This window comes from Myiozetetes cayanensis, unplaced genomic scaffold (assembly GCF_022539395.1).
Source record: "Myiozetetes cayanensis isolate MyiCay16 unplaced genomic scaffold, myiCay2020 scf22, whole genome shotgun sequence".
Taxonomy (NCBI): Eukaryota; Metazoa; Chordata; class Aves; order Passeriformes; family Tyrannidae; genus Myiozetetes; species Myiozetetes cayanensis.
This window is the reverse complement of record NW_026087434.1, coordinates 10977067-11002130: the sequence shown is the minus strand read 5'-3', so window position 1 is coordinate 11002130 and position 25064 is coordinate 10977067. Positions and strand designations below refer to the sequence as shown.

At 49.7% G+C, this 25064-nt stretch overlaps 1 protein-coding gene across 1 annotated transcript in view; it reads left to right on the top strand.

The window, feature by feature from the left end:
• DNAH9 (dynein axonemal heavy chain 9) overlaps positions 1–25064 on the top strand; it is a 142090-nt gene that overhangs the window by 64634 nt on the left and 52392 nt on the right. The window contains exons 29-32 of the mRNA XM_050319515.1: positions 2714–2878; positions 5296–5436; positions 7609–7779; positions 9875–9997. Of these exons, the coding sequence (XP_050175472.1) occupies positions 2714–2878; positions 5296–5436; positions 7609–7779; positions 9875–9997 (600 nt within the window). The remainder of the gene's footprint in view (positions 1–2713; positions 2879–5295; positions 5437–7608; positions 7780–9874; positions 9998–25064) is intronic.

Genomic DNA, 25064 nt, shown 5'->3' with positions numbered 1-25064 from the left:
GCCTGAGACTCTGCCCTGTGGTGGTTCTGGGGACAGATCAGTCTGTCCAGGACAACTCCTTCCTCTCACTGGACATTCAAACCAGGCTGGCCCAGAGTGAGGCAGCAGGACCTGGCAGTGAGACAGTCACAGCTCAGAGAAGCTCAAACCAGTTTGGGCCAAGGCAAGCAAAGCCAAACCCTGAGACCTTCCCCCTCAGGTCTGGCCTTTATCTGGTCATATCTGCAATTCCCTTTGGTGGGGATGACTTGCTCCGTGTGCTGGTGGCACTGCCTGCTCCAGCTGTGTCACCAGGGCTGGTTTCAGGTCTCTCCCATCAACTCCAGACTTCACTGTTTGGTTAAAGTGTATGTGAAATCCCTGCACAGCCAGGCTGTGATGGACAGTGTTGGGATTCTTCCTCAGGGCTCTGCAGCCTTAGATATTGGGAAGGAATCCTTCCCTGTGAGGGTGGGCAGGCCCTGGCACAGGTTGCCCAGAGAAGCTGTGAGTGCCCCATCCCTGGAAGTGTCCAAGGCCAGGTTGGACGGGGCTTGGAGCAACCTGGGCTAGTGGAAGGTGTCCCTGCCCATGGCAGGGGTTGGGACTGGATGGTCTTTAAGCTCCCTTCCCACTCAAACCATTCTGTGATTCCATGAAAACACAGGGAAATTTTTCCCATCTGGTTTGTGATGGTAAAATAAAACAATAAAAACAACAGAAAGGAAAAGGAAAGGTGGCTGCTGTGGCTGAGCTTGGAAGGGGTTGGCAGGAAATCCTGCAGAGCTGGCCTCGAACTCCAGTGGATTTTTTTTTTTGTTTCATGGAACGAAATTTGGGAGGCTCTGGGAGTAACCTGTTTCCCAGAAGTAGCACTCATGTATCAGCTGTGAAATAATGAGCTCCACTGCAGAAATGAGGAACCATGACCTTGCTGCTGCCTCAAACCATGGCAGGATGAAGCTGCAGGTGCTGGGGGGACCCAGAACTGCCTGCACTTCTGAGGGTGCTCCCAGAACTGAGTGGGGATTACAAGCTATGGGAGCAAAAATCCACCCCCCTCCTCATTAATAACTCCAGGCTCACAATCCAAGGGGTTGAATAATAGCTTGCAAATGTCATTTTTCAAGGCTTGCTATGCTCTAATGGCAGGAACACACTGAATTAGCCCTGTTTGTTTTCTGATTGAAGACTTGTAAAATATTTATCACCACAGACCAATTCCTGGGTGGAAAGCCTATGGAACAAGTCTTCAAAACAGCCTTTTCCAGCTGAAACACCAACAGCAGGCACACTTCAGTGCCCACCCTGCTGAGCACCTGGATTGCCGTGAACGTGGAATGAGTGTGTGCACAGCAAGTACAGGAAACTTCAGCCCAAATGTTGAGAGATGAGTTATTAATGACAGAGTCAGTTCACCTGCTGGGAAACCTCTGCCAGCAGAGCAAATCCTATGGGCTCCCTCTTGCATGGTGGGGCTGGGAGAGGCAAAGGGTCACATTTCTCATTCCAGACCCTACAGGGGGACATGTTTTCCCAGAACTGTCTTTGGAGCCTTGGATCACTTGGTTTATGAGACTGAATCTGTCACAAGCCAGTTGCCCAGAACTTGTTTCAATTCCACATGTCCCACATCTGCTGTTCTACAGAGCTGGATGGGTTGCAGGGCTATAAAACACTCTTAAAGTTACTTGAATTTCCTGGTTGTGCCACTTAACCACGGTCTGAGGATTTAAACTGTAGTGCTTTATGTAGCAGGGTGTTAGTGACTGACTTCACTGATGCAGAGAATAGTCACCAGGCTTAGATCTTCAGCAGCATCCCAATCAGAGGCACAGCCTTCCCACAGGATGTTTTCTGTGGTAAGTCTAAAAATACGTATGCACAATAGAGCCATATCATGGAATAACATAATATACCTGAAATCCAGGAGAGATGCCATTTCTCTGAGCAAACACAGAATAGGGCAATCACATTTCATGGGATCAAGCCTGTTCTGGAGGAGCAGCTGAGAAAGGAGATGGATGAGAGTCTTTATTTCCACCATGAACAGCATTAATGATGGTGCTTGTGCAGGGGAGAGGGAGATGGGACCAGAGAAATGGGAAGAATTTCTCTATGATTCACAATGTGCTTCTGAGGCAGGATGGTTGTACTGGGTTGTATCTGCTTGGCCTTCCTGGGCTGAGTTTGCAGGAGCAGCAGCAGGGGAGGCCATGGCTGTGCCCTCAGTCCTGAGCCTGAGCTGCATCTCGTGCTCTCCTCGGGGCCTCAGGGACTTTGCTGCTGGTTTTGCCACCAGATTTGATCCCTGTGGCCCCGTTGCTGGTGTGACTGGTGGGGTGTGGAGGAGCAAGTTCATCAGGAGAGGGGAGGAGCAGAGGGACTGCCCAGTCTGACTTGGATCAGGGACAAAGATACAGGGGATATGTTTGAGGTGGGGATAAAGGTCTTTTCTTCCTGGTTCATTCCCTGCATTTTCATGCATTCCTAGTGAAAAGGACTCAGGTTTCCTGGTGCTTTCTGTGCTGTTCAAGGTTTCTCTGAGTTGATGGATTGTTGGATATGGAGTAATCCCAGAGCTCCACCCATTCCCAGGAGTTGCAGAGAGCAGGAATAAGCACTACTGGACTGTGTCAGTTGTCAGTGAGAAGCCCATTCCCATGGGAAGTTGGTTAATTCTTCCTTTACCACGTGTTTGGTGGCTAAACCTTTCTGAATTTCTCATTTGCAGTCAGATCTCACAAAGCAGCAGAATGGATTCAAGATCACCTTGAAAACATTAGAGGACAACTTGCTCTCTCGGCTGTCATCAGCATCTGGGAATTTCCTGGGAGACACAGCCTTGGTGGAGAACTTGGAGATCACCAAACAGACAGCTGCAGAAATTGAGGAGAAGGTACAAAGATGGTGATAGCCTGGAGAAAAGTGTGTGTGTGTTGTTATCTTTGAGGATTCCTGGGTGGAATGTCACCCCTGCTCTGCCCATCTCTGCTCCTTCTGCTCAGCAGAGAACAGAAATGGGTATAAACTGACCTGCTCACCACTCTGGAGAGCTTCAGGCCATTTGGTGCTTTGCAGCCTTTGTGTGTTAAATGACCTATTTAAGACCAAGTGAAAACATCAGTGCCTGATGTAAAGACAATAAAATTTACACAGTGTATCAAGGCAGCTTTAAACGGTGCCAGCCTAATCCTGAGTGCATCACACTGCCTCAGTTAAGCTGGATTTTAGTGCTGACCAGGGACTGGTGTCTGGTGAGTTTGTGATCTTGAGTAAATCTGCAGGAACTTGGGCATTTCCTTTCCTTAGGGTATAAATCAGTGTTGGTATGAGCTGTGACAGTCAGCACTGCCCAGTTCCCCTGGCTGGCTGGGCTCAGCTAAATGCACTGTGGTTTTTCCTGCCACTGAGGGAACTTGGGAATTGTGGTCCTCATGCCAGGATTGTGCCAGGACTCTGGTATGGCTGTTCAGCTGCTTCACTCTGTAGCCACAGAGTCACAGAATCATTTAGGCTGGAAAAGACCTCCAAGACCATGGAGTCCACCCTGTGCCCGATGCCCACCTTGCTACCCAGCCCAGAGCACTGAGTGCCACATCAGTTGTTCCATAGACACCTCCAGAAGTGGACACTCCACCACCTCCCATCTTCACAGCCCACACTTGCCCCCTCCCTGCCTGCTGGCTGGGGGTAAGTCACCCACGTGATGGGGTTGGGCTGGAACTGCCTTTCACTTGCCTGTGTTGGAGCCTCAGTGACCAAGAGTTATTTCTGGGAGCCGTTTGTGGTGCATCAGATGCATTTTGCTGTCTGAGGAGGGTTTGCTTGAACCCCCAAAGGAGGTGTTGAAGGGATGTTTTGACCTGCCAAGCTTGGCATCATCCACTTGAAGTGGGTGTTCTTGAAGTGGTCCAGCTTCTAAACCAGCTGTGGTTGTACAGATGGTCAGTGCCAGCTCTGTGCCAGCAGGGGTGAGTTTTGGAGCTTGCAGAGCCCTGTCAGAGGTTTTGCTGCTCTGTTTTTATCTGTTTATGGAAAGCAATTGCCTGCCCCACCCCTGGCTTTTATTTGACTGGAATTATGAATCAGTCCAGCTCTGCTCATGGGCACAGATGCTGTGGGATGCTGTGGGGTGCTATGGGGTGCTGTGGGGTGCTGATGTTTGCACACAGCAGATTGAGGCTCCATCTGGGCTTCCTTGGGAAGGGTTGGTGCCCCAGCCAGATGTGCTCACACCAGCTCAGGGACAGCCCAGGGGACCCCATGGGATGTGTTTTAGGGGCTGTGTGATGCCCTCCTTGTCAGTACAGTGTGTGCTGAGCCCTTCTCTGCCACAGAAAACCAACAAGAGAGACACAGAGGAACTTTCTGCAGTGACAGGAGAAGGGGGAATGGCTTTAAGCTGAAAATGAGGGGGCTTAGGTTGGAAATTAGGAAGAAACTCTTCCCTGTGAGGGTGGGGAGGCCCTGGCCCAGGCTGCCCAGAGAAGCTGTGGCTGCCCCATCCCTGGAAGTGTCCAAGGCCAGGTTGGACGGGGCTAGGATCAGCCTGGGCTGGTGGAAGGTGTCCCTGCCCATGGGGGATGGGCTTTAAGGTCTCTTCCAAGCCAAACCATTCCATGGTTCTGTGATCCCACAGCATGGTTTGCTGAGCTGGCTGGATCAGCTCTGGCTCAGCAGTTCCTGGCCATGTACAAGACATGTCTGTGCACAAACAGACCCTGAAATAACCCCTGAGGGGCTCGAGAACATCACTTTGTGCTGCTGAAGTGGAATGAAAGAACAACCTGAGACAATGACAGGCTGGTGTTTCTGCCAAAAAAGATTTCCACATGTCCATCACAGCAGCTGCAGCCCTGACCAGCAAGGTGGGATGTGCTCAGTGCTGCTGAGGAAAGGCAGCAAAGAGCTGGGATAAAGGAGCATCTCCCAGCCCTGGGCAAGCTGCCTAAGAGGAGAACTGGGGCTGTTGGGCCCTGTGCTGGTAATGACCTGCAGGAGAAACTCATTGCTGAGAAAAACAGTTCCAGTCAGTGAAGAGCAGGGAATCCAGGGAGTGGTCTGGAGGGGACTCAGGAAAATGGAGAATTGGGCAACTGCCTGGAAAATGCAGTTAAATGGGAAGGTTCCAGAAGGGGGGATGCTGGAGGGGGCAGCTCAAGCCTGGCTGCACCATGTCCCAGGGGGCAAGGGCTGCTCCTGCTCATGTGTGGGTTGCCCACTGCTGCCCTGAGGACTTTGTGGCCCATGTCCACCTTCCCTGGGCTGCACAGGGGTGTTCTCACACAAATCCTGCTCTGTGTTTCCCTCCAGGTGCAGGAGTTCAAGGTGACAGAAGCCAAGATTAACGAGGCCAGGGAGCACTACAGGCCCACGGCCACAAGGACCTCCCTGCTCTACTTCACCATGGACCAGCTCCACAACATCCACCCCATGTACCAGTTCTCCCTGAAGGTGCTGTGCCCTCTGAGCTGCTCTCTCTCACGGAGGGTCACAGAATCACACAGTGGTTTGGGTTGGAAGGGACCTTAAAGCTCATCCAGTTCCACCCCTGCCGTGGGCAGGGACCCCTCCCACTGGCCCAGGTTGCTCCAAGCCCCGTCTAGAAAGAGTTCCAGTTTAATGCTTCAATAAATGGAAGACCTTGTTATATCCCAAGAAAGGTACTTTGGGAGCTGGAGGGTTAAATGGGTTGGAGTCCTGGCCTAGGACTTCTTCCAAACGATTTCTTACCTTGACAAGTGACCTGGAAAAAGGAATTGTGGAGAGACTACAAATGTTGAGCCTGATCCACAAAGAAGCTTTTCTCTTTTTTGTATCCACAACTCGTTTGTTGGAGTAATTTTATCAGAAAAATGTACAGAATATATTTTGTGCCTTTTGAAAGATTCATTCCCTCCACATACATAACAGATTCAGGGGTTCCTGAGGCTTCACCTTTAATCTGCGTCTTCCAGAGTTAGTTTGTTTTATGTTTTCCAGTTAATATTAGCAGTGTGTATAAATACATGAAAAGTTATTGGGTGAAATGGTTTTATCTAATAAATTTTGATGACAGATCATAAAACATTGTGTAAAGATGCGCAGAAATGATTTTAGAATACTTGCCACACAGCTGGGAACCCATTATAAATTAGAACACAAGGATTTATACGCTGCTCTGCAGCATGTTTGAACAGAATTTAAAGAAATGTTAAGCAGGAAAATGCATTCTGCAATTATTAATAATGCATTAGGTATCAGTGTTACTTTAATTTGTCGAAGCATCATTTTTCCTTTGTAGAACCCCAAAAATAACGCTGCCAACACAATCAGGCCTTGGCCAATCTGTGCCATCCATGGTTATTTCCTTCAGCTGGGCCCAGCTTACAGAGCCTTTGCATTGCTAAGCAGGACTTGGGCTTTATTTTCTTTTCCACTTCCTTTTTCCAGTTGCCTTTGATAATTTGCAAATGTTTTTTCTTGGATGGCTCTGAAAGTTTTATGTCTTTTCACATTCAGATCAGAAATGTTGATGCAAGAACCCTTATTCTCTTACATAAGAGAGTTGTTCTCGATGCAGGTCCCCATCCCCAGTGAACTTCACTGGCTGCCCCATCCCACTGATGCTGCTCCCTGCTCTTCTCAGCCACTCCTTGGCTGCACCCAGACAGTAAAATGCTCATGGGACTTCTTGAAATTGTTATTATTTAGAGCAATTGCTTTTCTCTGAGTTGAAACATGGGCACAATGTGAGTTGTGTTTTCCTCCTCTGCTCCACTGTTGTGACACCCTGCCTGGAATTTTGTGTCCAACTCTGGGGTCTCCAGCACTGCAAAGATGTGAATCTGATAGAGCAGGTCCAGAGGAGAACACAGAGATGATCCCAGGGCTGGAGCCCCTCTGCTCTGGAGCCAGGCTGGGAGAGCTGGGGGGGTTCAGCTGGAGAGGAGAAGGCTCCAGGGAGACCTGAGAGCCCCTTGCAGGGCCTGAAGGGGCTCCAGGAGAGCTGGAGAGGCATTCTGGGCAACAAATGGAGTGACAGGACCAGGGAGAATGGCTTTCCAATGCCAGAGGGCAAGTTCAGGTGGGATATTGGGAAGAAGTCCTTCCCTCTGGGTGTGGGCAGGCCCTGGCACAGGTTGCCCAGAGAAGCTGTGGCTGCCCCATCCCTGGCAGTGTCCAAGGCCAGGTTGGACGGGACTTGGAGCAACCTGGGCTGGTGGAAGGTGTCCCTGCCCATGGCAGGGGGTGGCACTGGATGAGCTTTTAGGTTGCTTTCAACCCAAAGCAGTCTGTGATTCCATGTGTCCTCTGGGATCCCCACTCTCTTGCTCCCCCAACATTTGCGGGGCAAGTGTCCCGTGTCCTCCCTGTGGGAGCACATTGGTCAGAGAAGCATTTCCTGTATCCCCAGTGCCTGAGTTCCCTCTGCCTGTCTCTGTGCTGCTTCCCTGGGCTCTGGAGAGCTCGGTGTCACAGGGGATGTCACCATTGCCAGGCCCTGTGTTCCTGGAGAGCAGCTACGGGCAGATGCAGGGGTTGGTCTCTAGATGTTCCAGGTGGCCCTAGAGATTGGCATCTCTAGTTCAGGGGGATGCAAAGGGGATCTCAGAGTTACCTGTCCCACTGTGTGTCCCCCCCAAGGCGTTCCAGAAGGTGTTCCAGAAGGCCATGGAGAGGGCGGCTCCGGCCGAGGGGCTGGCGGAGCGTGTGAGGAGCCTCAGCGACAGCATCACCCTCTGCGTGTGCCAGTACACGGCCCGGGGGCTCTTCCAGGCTGACAGGCTGACCTACACTGCCCAGCTCACCTTCCAGGTAACACCACCACGGGGGGCAGTCTGTCAGCAAGGTTCAGAATCCCACAATCTCTGAGGTTGGAAAAGCCCTCCCTGCCCATGGATTCCCCCTGTGCCCCATCCCCACCTTGTCCCCCAGCCCAGAGCACTGAGTACCAGACCTTCCCTGGACACCTCCAGGGGTGGGGACTCCACTCTGCCCACTCCCTGGGCAGCCCCTGCCAAGGCCTGACCACCCTTTCCAGCAAGAAATTCATCCTGATGTCCAACCTGAACATCCCCTGGTGCATCTTAAGTCCATGTCCTCTCCTCCTGTCCCTGTTCCTTGGGAGCAGAGCCTGACCCCCACTGGCTCCCCCCTCCTGTCAGGGATTGTAGAGCCAGAAGGTCCCCCCTGAGCCTCCTTTTCTCCAGGCTGAGCCCCCCCAGCTCCCTCAGCTGCTTCATAGGACTGACTCTCACCAGTAACAGGCACAGGTGATGAGTTGGATTTGAACTGTACTGGCAAAGGTTGTTTGAGACAGTAATACCTGCTGGCAGGACCTGGAAAACAGGGCAAAGCATACTGGCCTGGGAGGGTTTTATCCCAAAGAAATTCTGCCTACACAGCTGCTCTACCATGTCCAGTATTTTGTATAATTTTTAGTCCATGATCTGAGCAAGGAGACATTTGCATATTATCCCTGTGCTGACATCAAATCCAGTCAATAAATAGTGCTTGGAATGATGTTGTGAACTGATATGAAGTTTGTGCAGTGAATGACTGTGGAAATGCCCTGACATGCAGAATCACAGAGTAAATAAGTTTGGAAAATACTTCCAAGAATGCAGATCTGAACCAAGATCCAACTGCTGAAAAACTGCAGGGCTAATTAACCTTGACCAAGGGATGGCCAAGACTTCTTTTAGTTCTACATAACAAAATACTGTGTGTAAAAGGGAAAGTGTATATATACACATATGTAGAAAAATGGATATTTTGTTAATAAATTGTGTGTAAAAAGTCAGGTTATATTTTGCAATGTCAGCCATAATTCTGACCCACAGGACACCTACATTTTTCAGCATATGTCTCTAAACAAAGTGTTTCAGTAGCACACATCGTGCTTGTAACTACAATAAACACTGAAAGTAATTAATGGGTCCTTTTATGTGTCAGGAAAAGCAGCAGCCCCAGTGTCAGTGTGTGGAGGCACCTGGGTGATGGGCACAGGATTCTCCCACAGAAAAAAACAGTTTGTTCTTGAACTGGGTCCCTCGTGCCCTCAGTGACGGGAGGGGTGCCAGGCACACCTGAGGTGGCACTGCCCTTTTGACATCATTGGCATACAAACCAGGATCTGTGACAAGGAAATCACACACTCCCTGCTCCAGCACTGGTTTTCCCCTCCTCCCAGAACTGGTGTTCAGGGTTTTGGAGTTTGGGATTTCAGAATTCTGTCATTACACTTGGAGCAGTGGCCCCAGCTGGGCTTTCCAGAATGACCTCAACCATGGCTCTGCCAGTCTTACTCCATTTATTCCTGAAAGCCATCACAGGTACTAAAAACACTGGAATATCCCAGGTGCTCTGCAGTGTTTGAGACCTCATGGACCTGCTTATTCTCTTGCTGCGGGAACCAGGAGGGTGGTGGTCATTTTGGTTTGACTTTGGTTGGTTTTGCTGTTTGTTTGTTTTTTATTTTTTCCCAACGTTCTCAGTTTGTCTCCACGTGGTTTATAAATTGAACCAGACAGTGAGAGATGGCCAGCCCTCTGGTAGCATTCCCTAAGGATGCTCTGGTTCCTCTCAAGGAAGTTCTCTACTCTCCAGCTGTGGATCCCAGCCCAGGGACCTGCAGCAGGCTCTGGCAGGGACTGCTCCTCAGGGTGCTCCCGTCCACCTGGATCACAGCACTTGCCACACAGTTTTCCCAGCTTTGTTCCTCTCCTGTTGCCAGTCTCCATCCTCATTCCTGTTCCTGTTTTGGGGACACCCCAAGCACCTACATGGTATGTCCATCACACTTCTCCAACATGGGGCTCTGAGTACATTTTAGCCACACATTTGGCAGGTACACGAGTTGAATAATCAATCTGCTGCTCAAGGATATCTTGTTTGTTTGGAATTACAGATCCTCCTGATGAGTAAAGAAATCAACCCAGCAGAGCTGGATTTCCTGCTGAGATACCCAGCACAGCCTGGAGTCATGAGCCCTGTGGAGTTCCTGTCTGACCATTCCTGGGGAGGAATCAAGGTACCTGAACCATGGGAAATCAGCACCCCTTATCTCCTCCAAAAGCTTTTCTGCCCTTCAGGTGGGTTCTTGTGGCACTTGGTAAACAAAAGTCCTGACTATACATGAGGAGAAAGGCCCCAGACACAGAGAGTTCTGCAGGTACTGACTTGGGGAGCTCTTCTAGAATGAGAACACCCTCTGGGGTTTGTGGTTATGGCTTGTAAAGGACACTGAGATGCCACAGTAGTTTTTAAGGTTTATAAGACCATCTGCAGAGCTGTGCTGGGGTGGGAGAGCTCCCAGACCTGCAATGGCAATAAGCAGGTCCAACACCTGCCATGGGTTTGGAGTGAGAAGGAAGGAAGAGCATCCCAAGGAGATGTGAGTTATCCCATCTCTGCTCCCATTTATCAACAGATGTGAAGTGTGCTGGGTTTGGACCTGATTCAGCTGGGTGGGACTTGTTTTCTGGTTAAAATATCCTCCAAGTTTTGCATTTCACTCACACCTTGCTGGAGCTGAGGTTGTGTCTCTTGTTTGATTGTGGTCTTTGTGGGGTGTTTTCCTTCTGCTGTGAAGTGGGGAGTGAAGACATCTCAGTTTCATTGGGATAGTTCCCAAATTCCCACATGGGACATTGGTTTCTCCCTTCCTCCCTCTCCCACCATTCTACATGGAGGATTTATGTGGTTCCTGCAGGGTGACCAGGCAGAAAATCTTCATCCAGGCCCAAGACATGTCTGAAATTCTTTGCCTCTTTGTGTTGTTTCTTGGGGCTTTTCAGAGTCTTGCAGGAGCCCTGGCATAAGGTGCCACACTGCCCTTCTAGGCCAGACTGTGCTGGGCTTGCCTGGGCAAACACTGTCCTGCAGGTAACACAGAGTGCAGACTGAAGCTCGAGAGTCAAATAAAGTTGATATTTCTAACACAGGTGGCCCACAGTGATTCCACATGGAACAATTCCTGGCAGATGGGGCTGCCCTGACCAGGAGTTATCATCCCTGTCTCATCACTGGCACTGGGGACACGGCCTCTGCCTCATTCTGCCTGACCTACCTCATATTAAATGTCACAATCACATTTTCAACCATAAAATAAGCTTGGAACTTCTCACTAAACCAGCTCTGTTCAGCCTCTAAAAGGCACATTTCCATAATAATCAAGGAATTTTAAAAAAAGCCTACACCCTTTCCTTAATCATCTTTTGTTCAGACAGCAGCAGCTTTACTTTTGTTCCTTCTTTGAAGACAAATTAAATGGACATTTAGGGTCAATGCACATAATCAGGAAGACTCAGCCATCAAGCCCACGAAATACAGGCTTTGCAACAGCATATTGTGCCTTTGGGCTGTGCAGTCTGTGTGGACTGGAGATGTACATCCATATTATTGCTTGAAATCATGGGTTTTCTCAACTCTGCTCTGTCCCTGCCTGTGTTCAGCCTGGGAATTCAGGGGGTGAATGGAGCATTTCAGTTCTCTGGACACCTCTGGGTTGGATTTCTGCACTGCTTGGGAGGTTCTGCACAGCAAAGCTTCTCTCTACTTCAGTTCTCTGAGTTTCCTCTGGAATGTGAACTTCCTTCCACAATGGATTTTGGAGATTTCAGGCTCTGATTCTCATTTTGGAGATCCTTTAATGCATCTTAGGAAACAAATATGTTTTTTGGCACTGAGGACATGGTTTAGAGGTGGTGCTGGGTTGATGGTGGTTGGACTTGGTGATCTTAGAAGTCTTTTCTAACCTTAATGATTCTGTGATTCTCTCTTACACTTGTAATAGACCCCAGGGTGCCTTTGCCTCCTGCCTGCAGGTGGTGCATTGTCCAAGCAAACACCCCCTGGGTTTGTAGGGAGTTTTCTTTGTGAGGTTCCCCTCCTGTGCTGCCAGTCCCGTTCAGGGAGGGTAAAATGGCCTCTTGTGTTTCACCAGGATTTTTGCCACTGCCTCACTGCTGTGCTGAAGTTGGTCCAGTGCCAGCTCAGGAGCATCTACACCAGAAGGAATAGTCATTAAATAATTATTAATAGTCATATATTCCCAGTCATTCATTCCTCAGGATTTATTGTTGTATCTCTCCTGCCCAGAGGGGCAGCTCTGATCTCTGCTCTGTGTGAGCAGGGACAGCCCCCAGGGAATGGCTGGAGCTGTGTCAGGGCAGGCTCAGGGTGGATCTCAGCAAAAGGTTCTTCCCCCAGAGGCTGGTTGGGCACTGAACAGGCTCCCCAGGGCAGTGGGCACAGCCCCAAGGCTGCCAGAGCTGCAGGAGGGTTTGGACAATGCTCTCAGGGTGGGATTGTTGGGGTGTCTGTGCAGGGCTGAAGGTTGGACTGGATGATTCTTGTGGGTCCCTTCCAGCTCAGGATGTTCTCTGATTCTAAAATTTAAGTTCACAGCTCTCAGGAGTTCTACATACTCTGCTCCCAGGAACCAGCAGGAGGACAAGAGGGCCCAGCCTTGAGCTGCCCCAGGGCAGGTTTAGGTTGGACATTGGGAAGTTCTTCCCAGAGAGAGGGATCAGACACTGGAATGGGCTGCCCAGGGAGGGGTTGGAATCACCATCCCTGGAGGAGTTTAAGGACAGACTGGATGTGGCATCAGTGCCATGGTCTGGGTGACCAGGTGGGGTTGGGTCACAGGTTGGACTGGATCATCTCAGAGGTCTTTTCCAACGTGGTTGATTCTGTGATTCTGTGGGGGCTTATTTAAAGATGGGCAGGAATTAAGGGGGGGCTGTCACCTCAAGTCCCTTCCCAGGTGATTCTCTTCGAGATGAGCCCTTCCCACTCAGCTTCCTCATCCCCTCTGGGTCTTTGGGGGTTGTGATTGAGATGAAAACTGTGTAATGCCCAGAAATGCTTCTCTGCATCTCCCCTTCTGCTGAACTTGGACAGGACAGGATGGAAAGGTTTCCAGTCATGCTTCACAGCTCAGGTGTCTCCAGCCCCTGCCTGCCTGGCCCTGTGAGCTGCACAGCTCCAAGAGCTGCATCACTTGCCAATAATCTGCACTAATTTTATGAATTTCAAGATTTTCAGATAGTAAATTCTACATTCTCAGACACTGAATACCCTTCAGATTTTCTTTTGTGATAGTAGTATAGATTTTGCTAAAAATAATATGGTTGGTGTCAACTTTATTAGTGTTTATGTTCTGTTAATGTCTGTTGGTTTATTAGCCTTTGAGTTTTTGACAATTCCAGTTACTTGAGGCATGGGTTTAATACAATCACATTTTGTCACAGGCTGCTATAATTAGGTTAATTAGTCATGGCTTCTACACAGCTTATTAGCAGGCTAAAATCTCCTTTTCTTTCATCAAGAAGATTAAGTTCTATAATAAATTGTTTCTTCAACAAAACTTGAGCAAAGTACATTTCAGATTCATATTTCAAATTCAAAATGAAATTTAGCATTTTGCTAATTTTTCACAGAAACTCTGAAAATGCTCCAGCCCAAAGGCCTCTCCTTGCCAGGGGGTTCTGGCCAAGATAGTGCCAAAAGAAATCAATATTGATATCTGTGGCTCGTTCTGAGCCTCCCATTTTGGGCACATTACCTTCAAAGGGAACCTCATTAAATGTTCAGGGCTCTGGGAGTGCAAGTGGCCTTGTGTGACTTGGCTTATTATTTATTGGTTTTGGTTGATTAATTATAGATATAGGCCAACAGTTTTGCTGTTGTTTTCAGCTTGTGGTGCTGGAGCATCTGACACACATTTATGATTTATTTTTCCAGCTTTTTTTTTTTTTTAAGTTTAGTCTGAGGTCTCACAGAGCATTTTGTTGTAAAGTGTGTGCAGGGAAGCTCAATATTTAGCCCTGAATGAAGAACTCCATGTACCTGGCCAGAAGGTTTGTAAGGAAAGGCAGCAGCTCTGATTAGATGTGCTGATAGGCTTGGGTACATTTCAGGCTCTTTGGTGCTTCTTAAAGCCTGAACAGGAATTGAATTCAAGCTAAGTACAGGTTGAGAGAAGCTGCTCTGGGCTTGGCTTGATTGTGTTCATCAGTCCGGGTGTTTGAGGTGCCTGGGGAGTCCCAGTGGAGGCGAATCATCTGCTCTGGAGCAGGGGAGGTGTTGGCAAAGGGCACAGCCGTTAACACCGTGCAAACACTGCCCCTGAGTCAGGCAGGGACAGTTAAGAGCAGGGAGGGGACACAATCCTGCCATTTAATGAGAGTAGTGCCTCTGCCTTTGGTGCTCCATAGAGTTGGTCATTCCAGTTTAGGGCTGTCATTTCAGGTCCTTAGCAGCGATCTCTGGAGAAGGCAAAAGTGTTCTTTTAATGAGGTTTTCTGTCTCTTTTCAATTTCCTTTATTACAGGCTGTTGTGCCTCCCTCCCCCTCTGTGTTCCCAGTGCCTGGATTGAAAGTTTTTATTTCTGTTGGTACTGCTGAAAACATCTTTAGTGTTCATGCAAGGCTGGCCATGTCTCCCGACTTGGCTGGTTGTTTTCTTACCAGTAAATGTTTGGACACACCTTAGACCAGGGAGATGTTGCTGCTGGAACTGCCCAGGCCCTCAGGCCGCAGCCACGTGCAAATGGCCCTTTAAATATTCTCATTTGTGACTGAATTAACATAGAATCCCTGTAGAGATTGGCCCCTGAAGGGTTTTTCCTCTTTTTTTTCTCCTTTCCTTCACTGAAAGGTATCCAGTGCCATCAGATGAAGGTGTTGATACCTAGATGGGAGCTGAGTATTCTCTGAGTTGATGTCCTGTGGTCTCCTCAAGCCTGGGTGAAGCCCGGGCTGCCTGCTGAGCCTGTGATCCCCAGGTGTGGAACAGGCAGCTCCTGCCATCCTGATCTGAGCATGGGTATAGAAATTACATCACTGGGGTTTAGAGTTGTTCAATATTCCAGGCTATGTCCAGACCAACAAGTGAAAGGGTCAGCAGTGGTTTCCTGGCCCTGGCAGCACCTGAATCCACACAGCCAAACTGCCTTAACCTCCCAAACCAGAGTGACCTCATCTACTGTTTCCTGTGGGCAGCCCCTGCAGTGTCCCACCCCTGGGCTGTGTCCAGGCATTTCCTGGGAGCAGGAGAGTTCCCCAAAGTCAAATGTGAGCCAGCAAGATACTGGCAAATTGTTTGGCTCCTGGTGAGCTCGTGCCTGGACATCTTCTGTAACCACAGGCACAGGGGCAGGTCAGCAGGTGAGGGAACAGTGTGTGTCCTCCTCTCCCTGTACAGGTGTGCTGGTCCGAGACTCCTTCTCCCCAGAGTCTGAGACAGCCTAATCAGGAACAGCTTTGTGGATGCATCACCACGGTTTAGTCCTAACTAACCTGACACTCTGTGCCCATCAGTGGGGCTCGTTGGCAAAGCCTCATGCAAGGCACAGTCACATCTGTCAGACCAGGCTTGTGTCTCAAGGGGTTCAGCAGAGCTGAAGTTTTTATGTGCCAGGGAAAGACCATCTGAACACACCCAGAGTGGAGGTGGGCTCTTCCCGAGCTTCACCACTACCGATAAGTCCAGTGGCTTTGCCCTCGTGGCCTTAATTGGTGTGGTTGCCTTGAACAAACCCAGTCCTTTTGGGAAGTGAGGGTTTTTCTCTGGCTACACAGACTAGCTGGGGGTGGGATGAATCAAAGAATCACAGAATATTGTGAGCTGGAAGGGACTCACAAGGATTGTGGAGTCCAGCTCTTCAGTGACTGGCCCATAAGGGACCAAATGCTACACAAGTGGCTACAGAATCACGGACTCACAGAACCAAAAAAGATGGAAAAGGCCTCTGAAATCACTGAGTGCAACCTGTGACCCAACCCCACCTGGTCACCCAGCCCATGGCACTGATGCCACATCCAGGCTCACCTTAAACACCTCCAGGGATGGTGATTCCACCCCCTCCCTGGGCAGCCCATTCCAGTGTCTGATCCCTCTCTCTGGGAAGAACTTCCCAGTGTCCAACCTAAACCTGCCCTGGGGCAGCTCAAGGCTGTGCCCTCTTGTCCTCCTGCTGGTTCCTGGGAGCAGAGCCTGACCCCCCCGGCTCCCCCTCCTGTCAGGGAGTTGCAGAGAGTGAGAAGGTCCCCCCTGAGCCTCCTCCTGTCCAGGCTGAGCCCCCCCAGCTCCCTCAGCTGCTCCTCACAGCACTTGTGCTCCAGACCCTTCCCCAGCCTGAGGCAAAGCTGACCCAGACATCCCTCAGTGGGATTCCCAGTACCCCCAGTGACCCTGCTGTCAGGTTCTCCCATGCTCCAGCTCCCTCCATGCCATGGGGAGCTCTGTCCATGCTGGCCTGTGCCTCCTGCCTCTCCCTGCTCCCCAGTTCCCTGGGGGTGCACGTGGCTGTCACCGTGCCAGGCTGTTCCCATGGGCTGGGCACCGGCAGTGCTCGAGCTCCTTGCTTTGGATATGTATTTCCAGCCTGATTTCCTTTGTGCTATTTCCTGCAGCTCCTCTTCCTTGCTGGTGCAGATGTGTCCTGTGGGATAAGTGCAGTGAGTTAATACCCAGCAAGAACACACCTGGCCAGCTCGGATTGCTCCTTCATCCCAATCACTTCCCTCATCTTTTTCTGAAGAGGAAGAATTTTCATTATGTAGATATGAAAACGCTGCTGAAAGGGCATTGTTTAATAAATGTGATGTGGAATAATGAGCTCTAAGCACTGAATTCAGCTCTCAAGGAGGAGAACAGCACTAGACAAAGTCGTATATTAACTCCATATTTATAATCCTGCAGAATGCAGATGATAAGATTGTGTGTGTGTCTTAGGAGATAAAACACCGAATCAGATATTTTACCCTTAAGAAAAAGTGATTTTTTGGACAAAAGAGCAGAAATCTCTCTTCTAACTTTCACTTTTTGTACTTTTCTGATGCAGAAATTTTTCATTCTCTTCCTGGATTCATTGGGACACAATGTGCTGCACACATTGTGCTCTCTGCACAAGCAACAGCCTTTGATCAGGCTGGTCAGACAGCAAAGGCTGCACTCGCAGCTTCCCTTCCACATTCAGAATTATTAGTATTCCAGAAAATCATAGTCTTAATTAAATATCTTCCATTAACTCCCTGCTACAGTCTTTTAGTGCATCTCTGATAGAAAACATTGATTGTGACACTTCAATGGCCACTTATCTGCTCTCATCTAGAAGTTTCCTAAGGACATTCTTCTGTCCTCTGTATCAAGTCTCAGAGAAATATTCCCAGTGTGTCACAAAAATGCTTAAGAACGTTCTGCCTTTTATTTCCCCCCCTTTTTTAACCTTCTGGCAAACGATCTGATGCTTATCTGAAATACAGCGGAGATTGGGATCACATCAAATATTTAGAGACACACTTTGGTGGTTTGATTGCAGAGTGGAAACTGAGTTTTCCTGGATGCCTCTCCAGCCTCTGCTTTTCACTCCCAAGGCCCCCTGACACAAAGCCTGCTGTCAGCTGGGTATGTTGGATGTAAAGGTTCTTTCATCCTCTGAATGGAAGAAAAGGGAAGGAATGGCTTCATCCTGCTCGTGGGTCACAACCACCCCCTGCAGCTCCAGGCTCGGGGCAGAGGGGCTGGAAAGGGAAAGGCTGGTGGGAAAGGCGCTGGGGGTGCTGGTGACAGTGGCTGGACCCGACCCAGGGGTGCCCAGGTGGGCAGGAGGCCAATGGGCCCTGGGCTGTGCCAGCCATGGGGTGTCCCAGGCCCAGGGCAGGGACTGTCCCTGTGCTGGCCCTGCTGAGGCACCTCCAGTGCTGGGGCAGCTCTGGCCCCTCAGACAGGAGAGACACTGAGGGGCTGGAGCGTGGGCAGGGAAGGGAACGGAGCTGGGAAGGGGCTGGAGCAGCAGGAGGGGCTGAGGGAGCTGGGGGAGCTCAGCCTGGAGAAAAGGAGGCTCAGGGGGGACCTTCTGGCTCTGCAATCCCTGACAGGAGGGGGGACTGGGGGGGGGTCGGGCTCTGCTCCCAGGGAACAGGGACAGGAGGAGAGGGAACGGCCTCAGCTGTGCCAGGGGAGGGGCAGGTTGGACATCAGGAGGAATTTCCTCATGGAAAGGGTGGTCAGGCCTTGGAAGGGGCTGCCCAGGGAGGTTTGGAGTGCCCAGCCCTGGAGGGATTTAAAAGCCCTGTGGATGTGGCACTTGAGGACATGGTGGTGCTGGTCATTTAGAGGTCATTTCTAACCTAAACAGTTCTCTGACTCTGTGATAAAGGGCCTGTTGGAGCTCCTCATGGCTCTGGTGTAGCAGAGCCCAGAGCTGTGTCCTTTCCCTGGTAGTGGTGGTTTCCTCAAACAGCTTGTGAGGGTTGCAGACTTTAACTGGAAACCATCTCTGGAATCTTTACGGCAACACCGAGGTCTTCCTGTTTTGGGGCACATGAGGTGGCCTTTTGTGGAGGCTCCCATGGTCTGTGTATCATTCCCACAGAGTGACCACAGTGCATCAGGACCACAGGACCTGAACAGGAGCCCTGGGCTTTGCCCTTCCCTCAGAGCTGGCCAAGCCTCTGCAGCAGCCTGGTGCTGCATTCTAAGAAAGATGTGGACCTTCTGGAGACAGGATAGAGGGGAGCAGTGAGAAGTGTCAGAAAGCTGAAAATGTGACTGTGAGGAGAGTCTGAGGACAGTCTCAGGGAGGGACAGTCTCAGACAGGGAGGAGAATGTCTGAGGGTATCAAGATTGAGGGGATAGGAGGGTACCGTCTTCCAACAGTATCCTGAGGAGGAGAGAAAGCAGTTTGGTTTCTGTTTCAGTAAAAGGTAGAGCATAAAGTCCATCTCAAAATACCACAGGAAAGATTCCCCACAGGCATGTGGAAAGTCTCTGTGACACAGTGAGGGGCTGGCACAGGTTGCTGCAGCTTCCCTTCCTGAGGTTGTTTGAGCAGGTCTGTGACCACGCGAGGGGAGGATGGCAGGGGCTGCAGCACCAGCTCTCAGAGAAGCAGCTCTGAACCTGATTCCCTCTCCTAGTCTGGTTTCCTATTCCTGAGGCCAGTTCTGCTGCAGTGCCACCATGAAATCTTGGATGAGACCACGACCATGAAGAGCTGGGAGAAGCCTCCTCAAGGGACAAGTCCATGTGTGTTTTTATCAGGACACAGAACCTTGGATCTTGAGAGCTTTCCAGCAGGTGACATGTGGAACAGATGCTTCAGCTGAGTTCTTCTGGACCATGAGACATATTTGCTCTTTCAGTTCTGCTGTTCATTGGTGATGACCCAGCTGGGACTTATGACAGCCAAATCCAGGGAATTTTTCAGGAATACACAAGTACCACCTTTCAGTGTCATTGGGGATCCATGTCCAGCTTCTGGTTTTGGTTGTTATCCCCGAGGAGCATTGAAGAGTGAAGAGGAAAGACAGAGGCTTGGGGAGAACAGCCTGACTTTGCAAGGCCAGCTCTCAAAACCACTTGAACAACCTTCGCAGGGAAAAGAAAACGTGGGGGAAATGTCACCCGTGAGCCTGGCTGGGAAACATCTCAGGTAAAATGAGGCAAATTTAGTGGGTGGTTATAAACAACTAGAATACAAAGATTATGACTAAATCTCATTTTTGTCCCTGACCTTTCCCGTACTGGCAGGAAGGAGCTGAGTGCTGAAGCCATTGTTTCATGATTTATGATACAGGTTTCACTGGAAATTTTCCAAGGAAAGGTAGAGAAATCCAACCCCTCACTCCTCAGACTGCTTCTGGTGTCCAACCACAGGGTGTGTGCACGTTGTGATGCTCTAGGAAGGATCCTGCAGATGAACAGAGTGTTTTGTACAGTGCCATGTTGTGGCTCTACATATCTTTGAACCCCAGGAGAATTCAGAAGCAGCAAGGAGGAGTTTAAAGGGAGACAGGGGCATTCAGTGCCATGAGCTTGTCAGTCAACTTTTACGAGAGAAATGAGGAGGGTTAAAATAACATTTTTATGTTGACAGGTGATTGAAGTTTGAAACCCCATCAAATCTTTATTTTCACCTTTGGTGGAGATTTTTCTTATGAGTTAAATTATTCAGGTGGTGCAGCTAAACAGAAAATAGCACCTTCAGTGAATGAATAATACAACCCAAAACCTAGGATGGTAGAGACGGCAAATAATCCATCATCTGCTGCATTAATCCTTCTAGTTAACAGGAGTATTCAAATGGAGCAATTCATCTGCCTGTACGTCTCCTTCCTGAATAATCTAATCTGTCAATAGAAGCCAGGTGCAGGTCTGACTTCCTATTCCTCCAGGAGCTGTCACTCTCCAGCTGTGGGGATGCTGGTTTTCCTAAAGACTTTTGGTCCAGCTGCAGAAAATGAAGGAAAGAAGTTATGAATATTCACAGGAACCTTTATTAGCAGTGCAAATGGACAGCGTGAAACCTTTTACAAAGTGTTTGGGAGATCACAGAACGACAGAGTCTTTAAGGTTGGGAAAGACCTGCAAGATCATCCAGTCCAACCTCTGACCAACACCCGCATGGCCACTAAATCATACAACAAAGTGCCACATCCACTCATTTTTTGAACACCTCCAGGGATGGTGACTCCAACACCTCCCTGGGCAGCCCCTTCCAGTGCTTAACCACTCTTCCAGTGAAAAAATTGTTCCTAATATCCAACCTGAACCTCCCCTGCCACAACCTGAGGCCATTTCCCCCTCTCCTATCACTGGTTGCCTGGGATAGGCATCACCTCCCCACAGCCTCCTCTCAGGCTGCTGTGCAGGAGGTTGTCCCCAAGCCTCTGACATTGCTGCAGCTGCTCTACTTTAACCCTGGGGCAAAAGTTCACCCACGAGCTGCTTCAAACTCCTCAAGCCCATGGGCTCCTCGAGCTGCGGGGCTGGGCTGTGGTGGGACCTTCCCACCTGGGAGTTGTGTCTCTCTGTTGGTGAAGCTGTGGAACACACAGCCAAGCCATGGGGAAATGGCACAGCTCAGATGTTTTGTGTTACTGGGGTGGTTAGAGAATCACAGAGTCAACCAGGTTGGAAAAGGACTCTGAGATCATTGAATCCAACCGGTGACCCAACCCCACCTTGTCACCCAGACCATGGCACTGATGCCACATCCAGGCTCTGCTCAAACCCCTCCAGGGATGGGGACTCCATCCCCTCCCTGGGCAGCCCATTCCAGTGTCTGATCCCTCTCTCTGGGAAGAACTTCCCAATGTCCAACCTAAACCTGCCCTGGGGCAGCTCAAGGCTGTGCCCTCTTGTCCTCCTGCTGGTTCCTGGGAGCAGAGCCCGACCCCACCTGGCAACAACCTCATGTCAGATTCTAGACTTGGAATATAATGCTGTTGCTGGGATTGTGACACCCAGGTGAACCTGGGCATCTTTGCTGCAAACCTCACCTGACATCTGGAAAAGATTCCCTTCCAGCTGTCCTTTGCCTAAAGGCCTGGCCTTTCAAACCTGGTCTATTCCTGTCATGGGAGGGAGTGGGGGCCTTTAGGCAAAGTTTATTAAAACCTTGCTGTTGAGTCAGGACGTGCAGAAAGGATCCCCTAAACTCCTTCTCAGAGAGGAGCTTGGGGGTGCCTGGGTCCAATCAGAGCCCCAGATTTTGTCAACAGTTTAGTTTTATTTAATCACTTTGTCCCACAGGCTTTAATGATGGCAAGCTGAGAATATCGATATAAAATGAATCATTTATTATTACAAATGATCAGACAAAAGATCTTAATCAGAATTATTTATTACACAATATAAACGTTAAAACTACCAGTAGAGCAGTGTGAGACAGGACAGTGCACTACATTAAAGTGATTGCAATCTCACAGCACCTACAGGATGGACAAGGGATCAGAGCCAGCCAGCACGGGCTTAGGAAGGGCAGGTCCTGTCTGACCAACCTGATCTCCTTTTATGCTCAGGTGACCCACCTGGTGGATGAGGGGCAGGCTGGGGATGTGTCTGTCTGGACTCCAGCAGAGCCTTGGACACCATCTCCCATAATATACTCCTGGAAAAGCTGCAGCCCAGGGCTTGGACAGGGCACTCTGTGCTGGGTTAGGAACTGGCTGGAGGGCCCAGAGAGTGGTGGGGAATGGGGCTGATCCAGCTGGGATCCAGTCAGCAGGGGTGTCCCCAGGGATCAGTGCTGGGCCCAGTCCTGTTTAACATCTGATTTAACATCTGATTAACATGATGATTTAGATGAGGGGATTGAGTCCACCATTAGTAAATTTGCAGCTGACACCAAGCTGGGGGGTGTGTTGATCCCCTGGAAGGCAGGAGGGCTCTGCAGAGGGACCTGGACAAGCTGGATCCATGGGCTGATCCCAATGGGATGAGGATCAACCAGGCCAAGTGCCGGGTCCTGCCCTTTGGCCACAACAACCCCGGCAGCCCCAGGGCTGGGGACAGAGTGGCTGGAGAGCAGCCAGGCAGGAAGGGAGCTGGGAGTGTGGAGGGACAGGAGCTGAACAGGAGCCAGAGTGTGCCCAGGGGGCCAAGAGGGCCAAGGGCTCCTGGCCTGGCTCAGGATCAGTGGCAGCAGGAGCAGGGCAGGGATTCTTGCCCTGCACTCAGCGCTGGGGAGGGCACCCCTGGAGTGCTGTGCCCAGCTCTGGCCCCTCAGCTCAGGAAGGACATGGAGGGGCTGGAGCAGGGGCAGAGAAGAGCAAGGAGGCTGGGGAAGGGACTGGAGCACAAGTGCTGTGAGGAGAGGCTGAGGGAGCTGGGGTTGTTGAGCCTGGAGAGGAGGAGGCTCAGGGGAGACCTCAGCACTCTCTGCAACTCCCTGACAGGAGGTTGTAGCCAGGTGGGGGTTGGTGTCTTCTCCCAGAAACCAGCAGTAGGACAAGACACGGTCTTAAGCTGTGCCAGGGGAGGTATAGGTTGAATATTATGAAAAAATTCTTCCCAGAGAGAGTGATCAGCCATTGGAATGGGCTGCCCAGGGAGGGGGTGGAGTCCCCATCCCTGGAGGTGTTTAAATGAGACTGGACGTGGCATCAGTGCCATGGGCTCGGAAGCACAGCAGGGTTGGATCAAGGGTTGGACTTGATGATCTCAGAGGTCTTTTCCAGCCTGGCTGATTCTGTGATTCTGTGATTCTATGATTATTGAAGCAATTATATTAAAGCTGGCAAAAAGAAATAATTATTAATTAGAGATTGATGTAACTCACCCAGAGCAACTCTCTTGTGGAGATCTCTTTCTTTCAGCTTCCAGAAGTGACCTTGGGGGGCATCCCCAGCCAAGGGAGGAATCTTCACACACAGACCCCAAGTAGGGTTATGTCAGAAGAATCTGACTGGATGGAAGGGGACTGGACTTTTATAGTACAAAGTGATTGACTGCCAGTCAGAGATTTCCAGGCCAGCTCCCAGCTTATCTGTCACATCCTGCTTCTGAAAGCAGGGGGGTATTTGTAATTTGGTGAACCAGGCTGGTTTTAGCACAGTTTAACATTCAACTCCCTCACCCTGGCACTGCCAGTATCTCTGCACAGAGAGCTGGCATTGTTTGCATTCTCTGAATGCATTTTGGGTCTTATGGGGCAGAATATCCTGCCCAATCCCCCGTGATGTGCCTATGGCTGCTGGGGCCACCCCTGCCCACAGGAACCCTTGGGGCAGGTGCCAGTGCTCTTCCAGAAGATCAGGGGCAGCTGATCTCAGGGGCAGTTGATCTCAGGATCAGTTGATCTTAGGATCAGTTCATCTCAGGATCAGTTGATCTCAGGGGCAGTTGATCTCAGGGGCAGTTGCCCAGAGCACCGTGAACTTCTCATTTGTGGCTACTACTCATGCTTATAAACTGTGTAACACAGCCCATAAAACCACAGCTCCTTAACTGTGCAAATGAAATAGTGAGTAATTGTCAGGATTTACTGATCTCGCAGATTATTAAAACTGTGAGAATATTAAATATAATTTTTTTCCAGTGTTGTCAAGTTGTGTGATTTTTATAGGGTGACGTTTGATGTTCAGTGTGTTCCATATAAACCTCATTTTTTTAAGTAGAGGGGTAATTTTTTTAAAGAAAAGCAAAATATACAAGGGACCAAGACTGAAAATACAGACCAGGTATAGCCTGAGGCCTCAAAATTAAGGATGGCTTTTACAAACCCCCTCACATTCCTTTATTTTGATTTCATTATGTCTTTTAAAAACCAGTCTTATGGTTGCTGGGGAAGTAAGCTGGTGTTAAGAGTGTTGTGGCAGCACTGGCTTTGCTCACTCTGGATTATTTTCCATGCTCTTTGTGCCAGTTCAGAGCACAGCAATGAGGTGATTTTGTCCTGCCTTGCCCCAGAGGATATATTGTAAAATACAAGGCAATCTTTTTTTCTTTCTTTCTTTTTTTTTTTTTTTTTTTTAATTAAGAATAAATTCCTTTAGAGCCAAAGGGAAAAAATATGGAAATAACGTATTTATTTATTTGGATTTTTTAGGAACTTATGAAGCAACACCTAAACTTGAGACCAGTTTGATCAGATGGTGTCCTTAGAACAGCTCACATCACTGATAAGAGCAAGTGGTTTTTTCCAATAGATTTACAAAAATAGATTTACAAAAGTTTGTTGTGCTTTAAGGCAATAACTTGGAGTTGTTCTTTTCTCAAAAGACTCCGCCCATGCCCTGGGTTCTGAGGGTTTCATCTCCTCCCTGTCCCCCCAGGCGTCTTTCCAAAGATCCCTGTTCCCTGTGTCCTTCCCTGACTCAGGGCTGTGTGTCAGGGACCCTCCTGTGTTGCTCTGTGATGGGAACCAGGATTCCTGTCCCGAAGCCAATGTCGTGTTCCCTCCAGCTGTGGGGGAAGGAGAGAACTTTGCATGTGTGAAGGTGTGAACCCACAGAGCTGCTGCCACCCCAGCTCCACATTAACTGCTTCTGACAGAGAGAAACTGTCAAAGAAACCCGAAGTGACAAAGCAACTTGTCTGTGATTCAGTGAATGAAAACCCATTTTCTCTGAGAAAACAATACTCATTGCCCTGGGGGTGTGAGGAGCCCTGTTTTGCTGGCAAAGTGTCATGTTGAGGTAGAAACTCAAGCCCCTCCTTCTTCCAGCCATCAGAGATGATCATGGAGTGGGTTGCAAAGGCAGGACTTGGAGTCCTCCAGCCCTTTGGATCATATTTCATTTTGTCCCACGTTTTTTGTCTCTCTCGATTTCCATGACAACTCTAAGTGACAAATGTGCT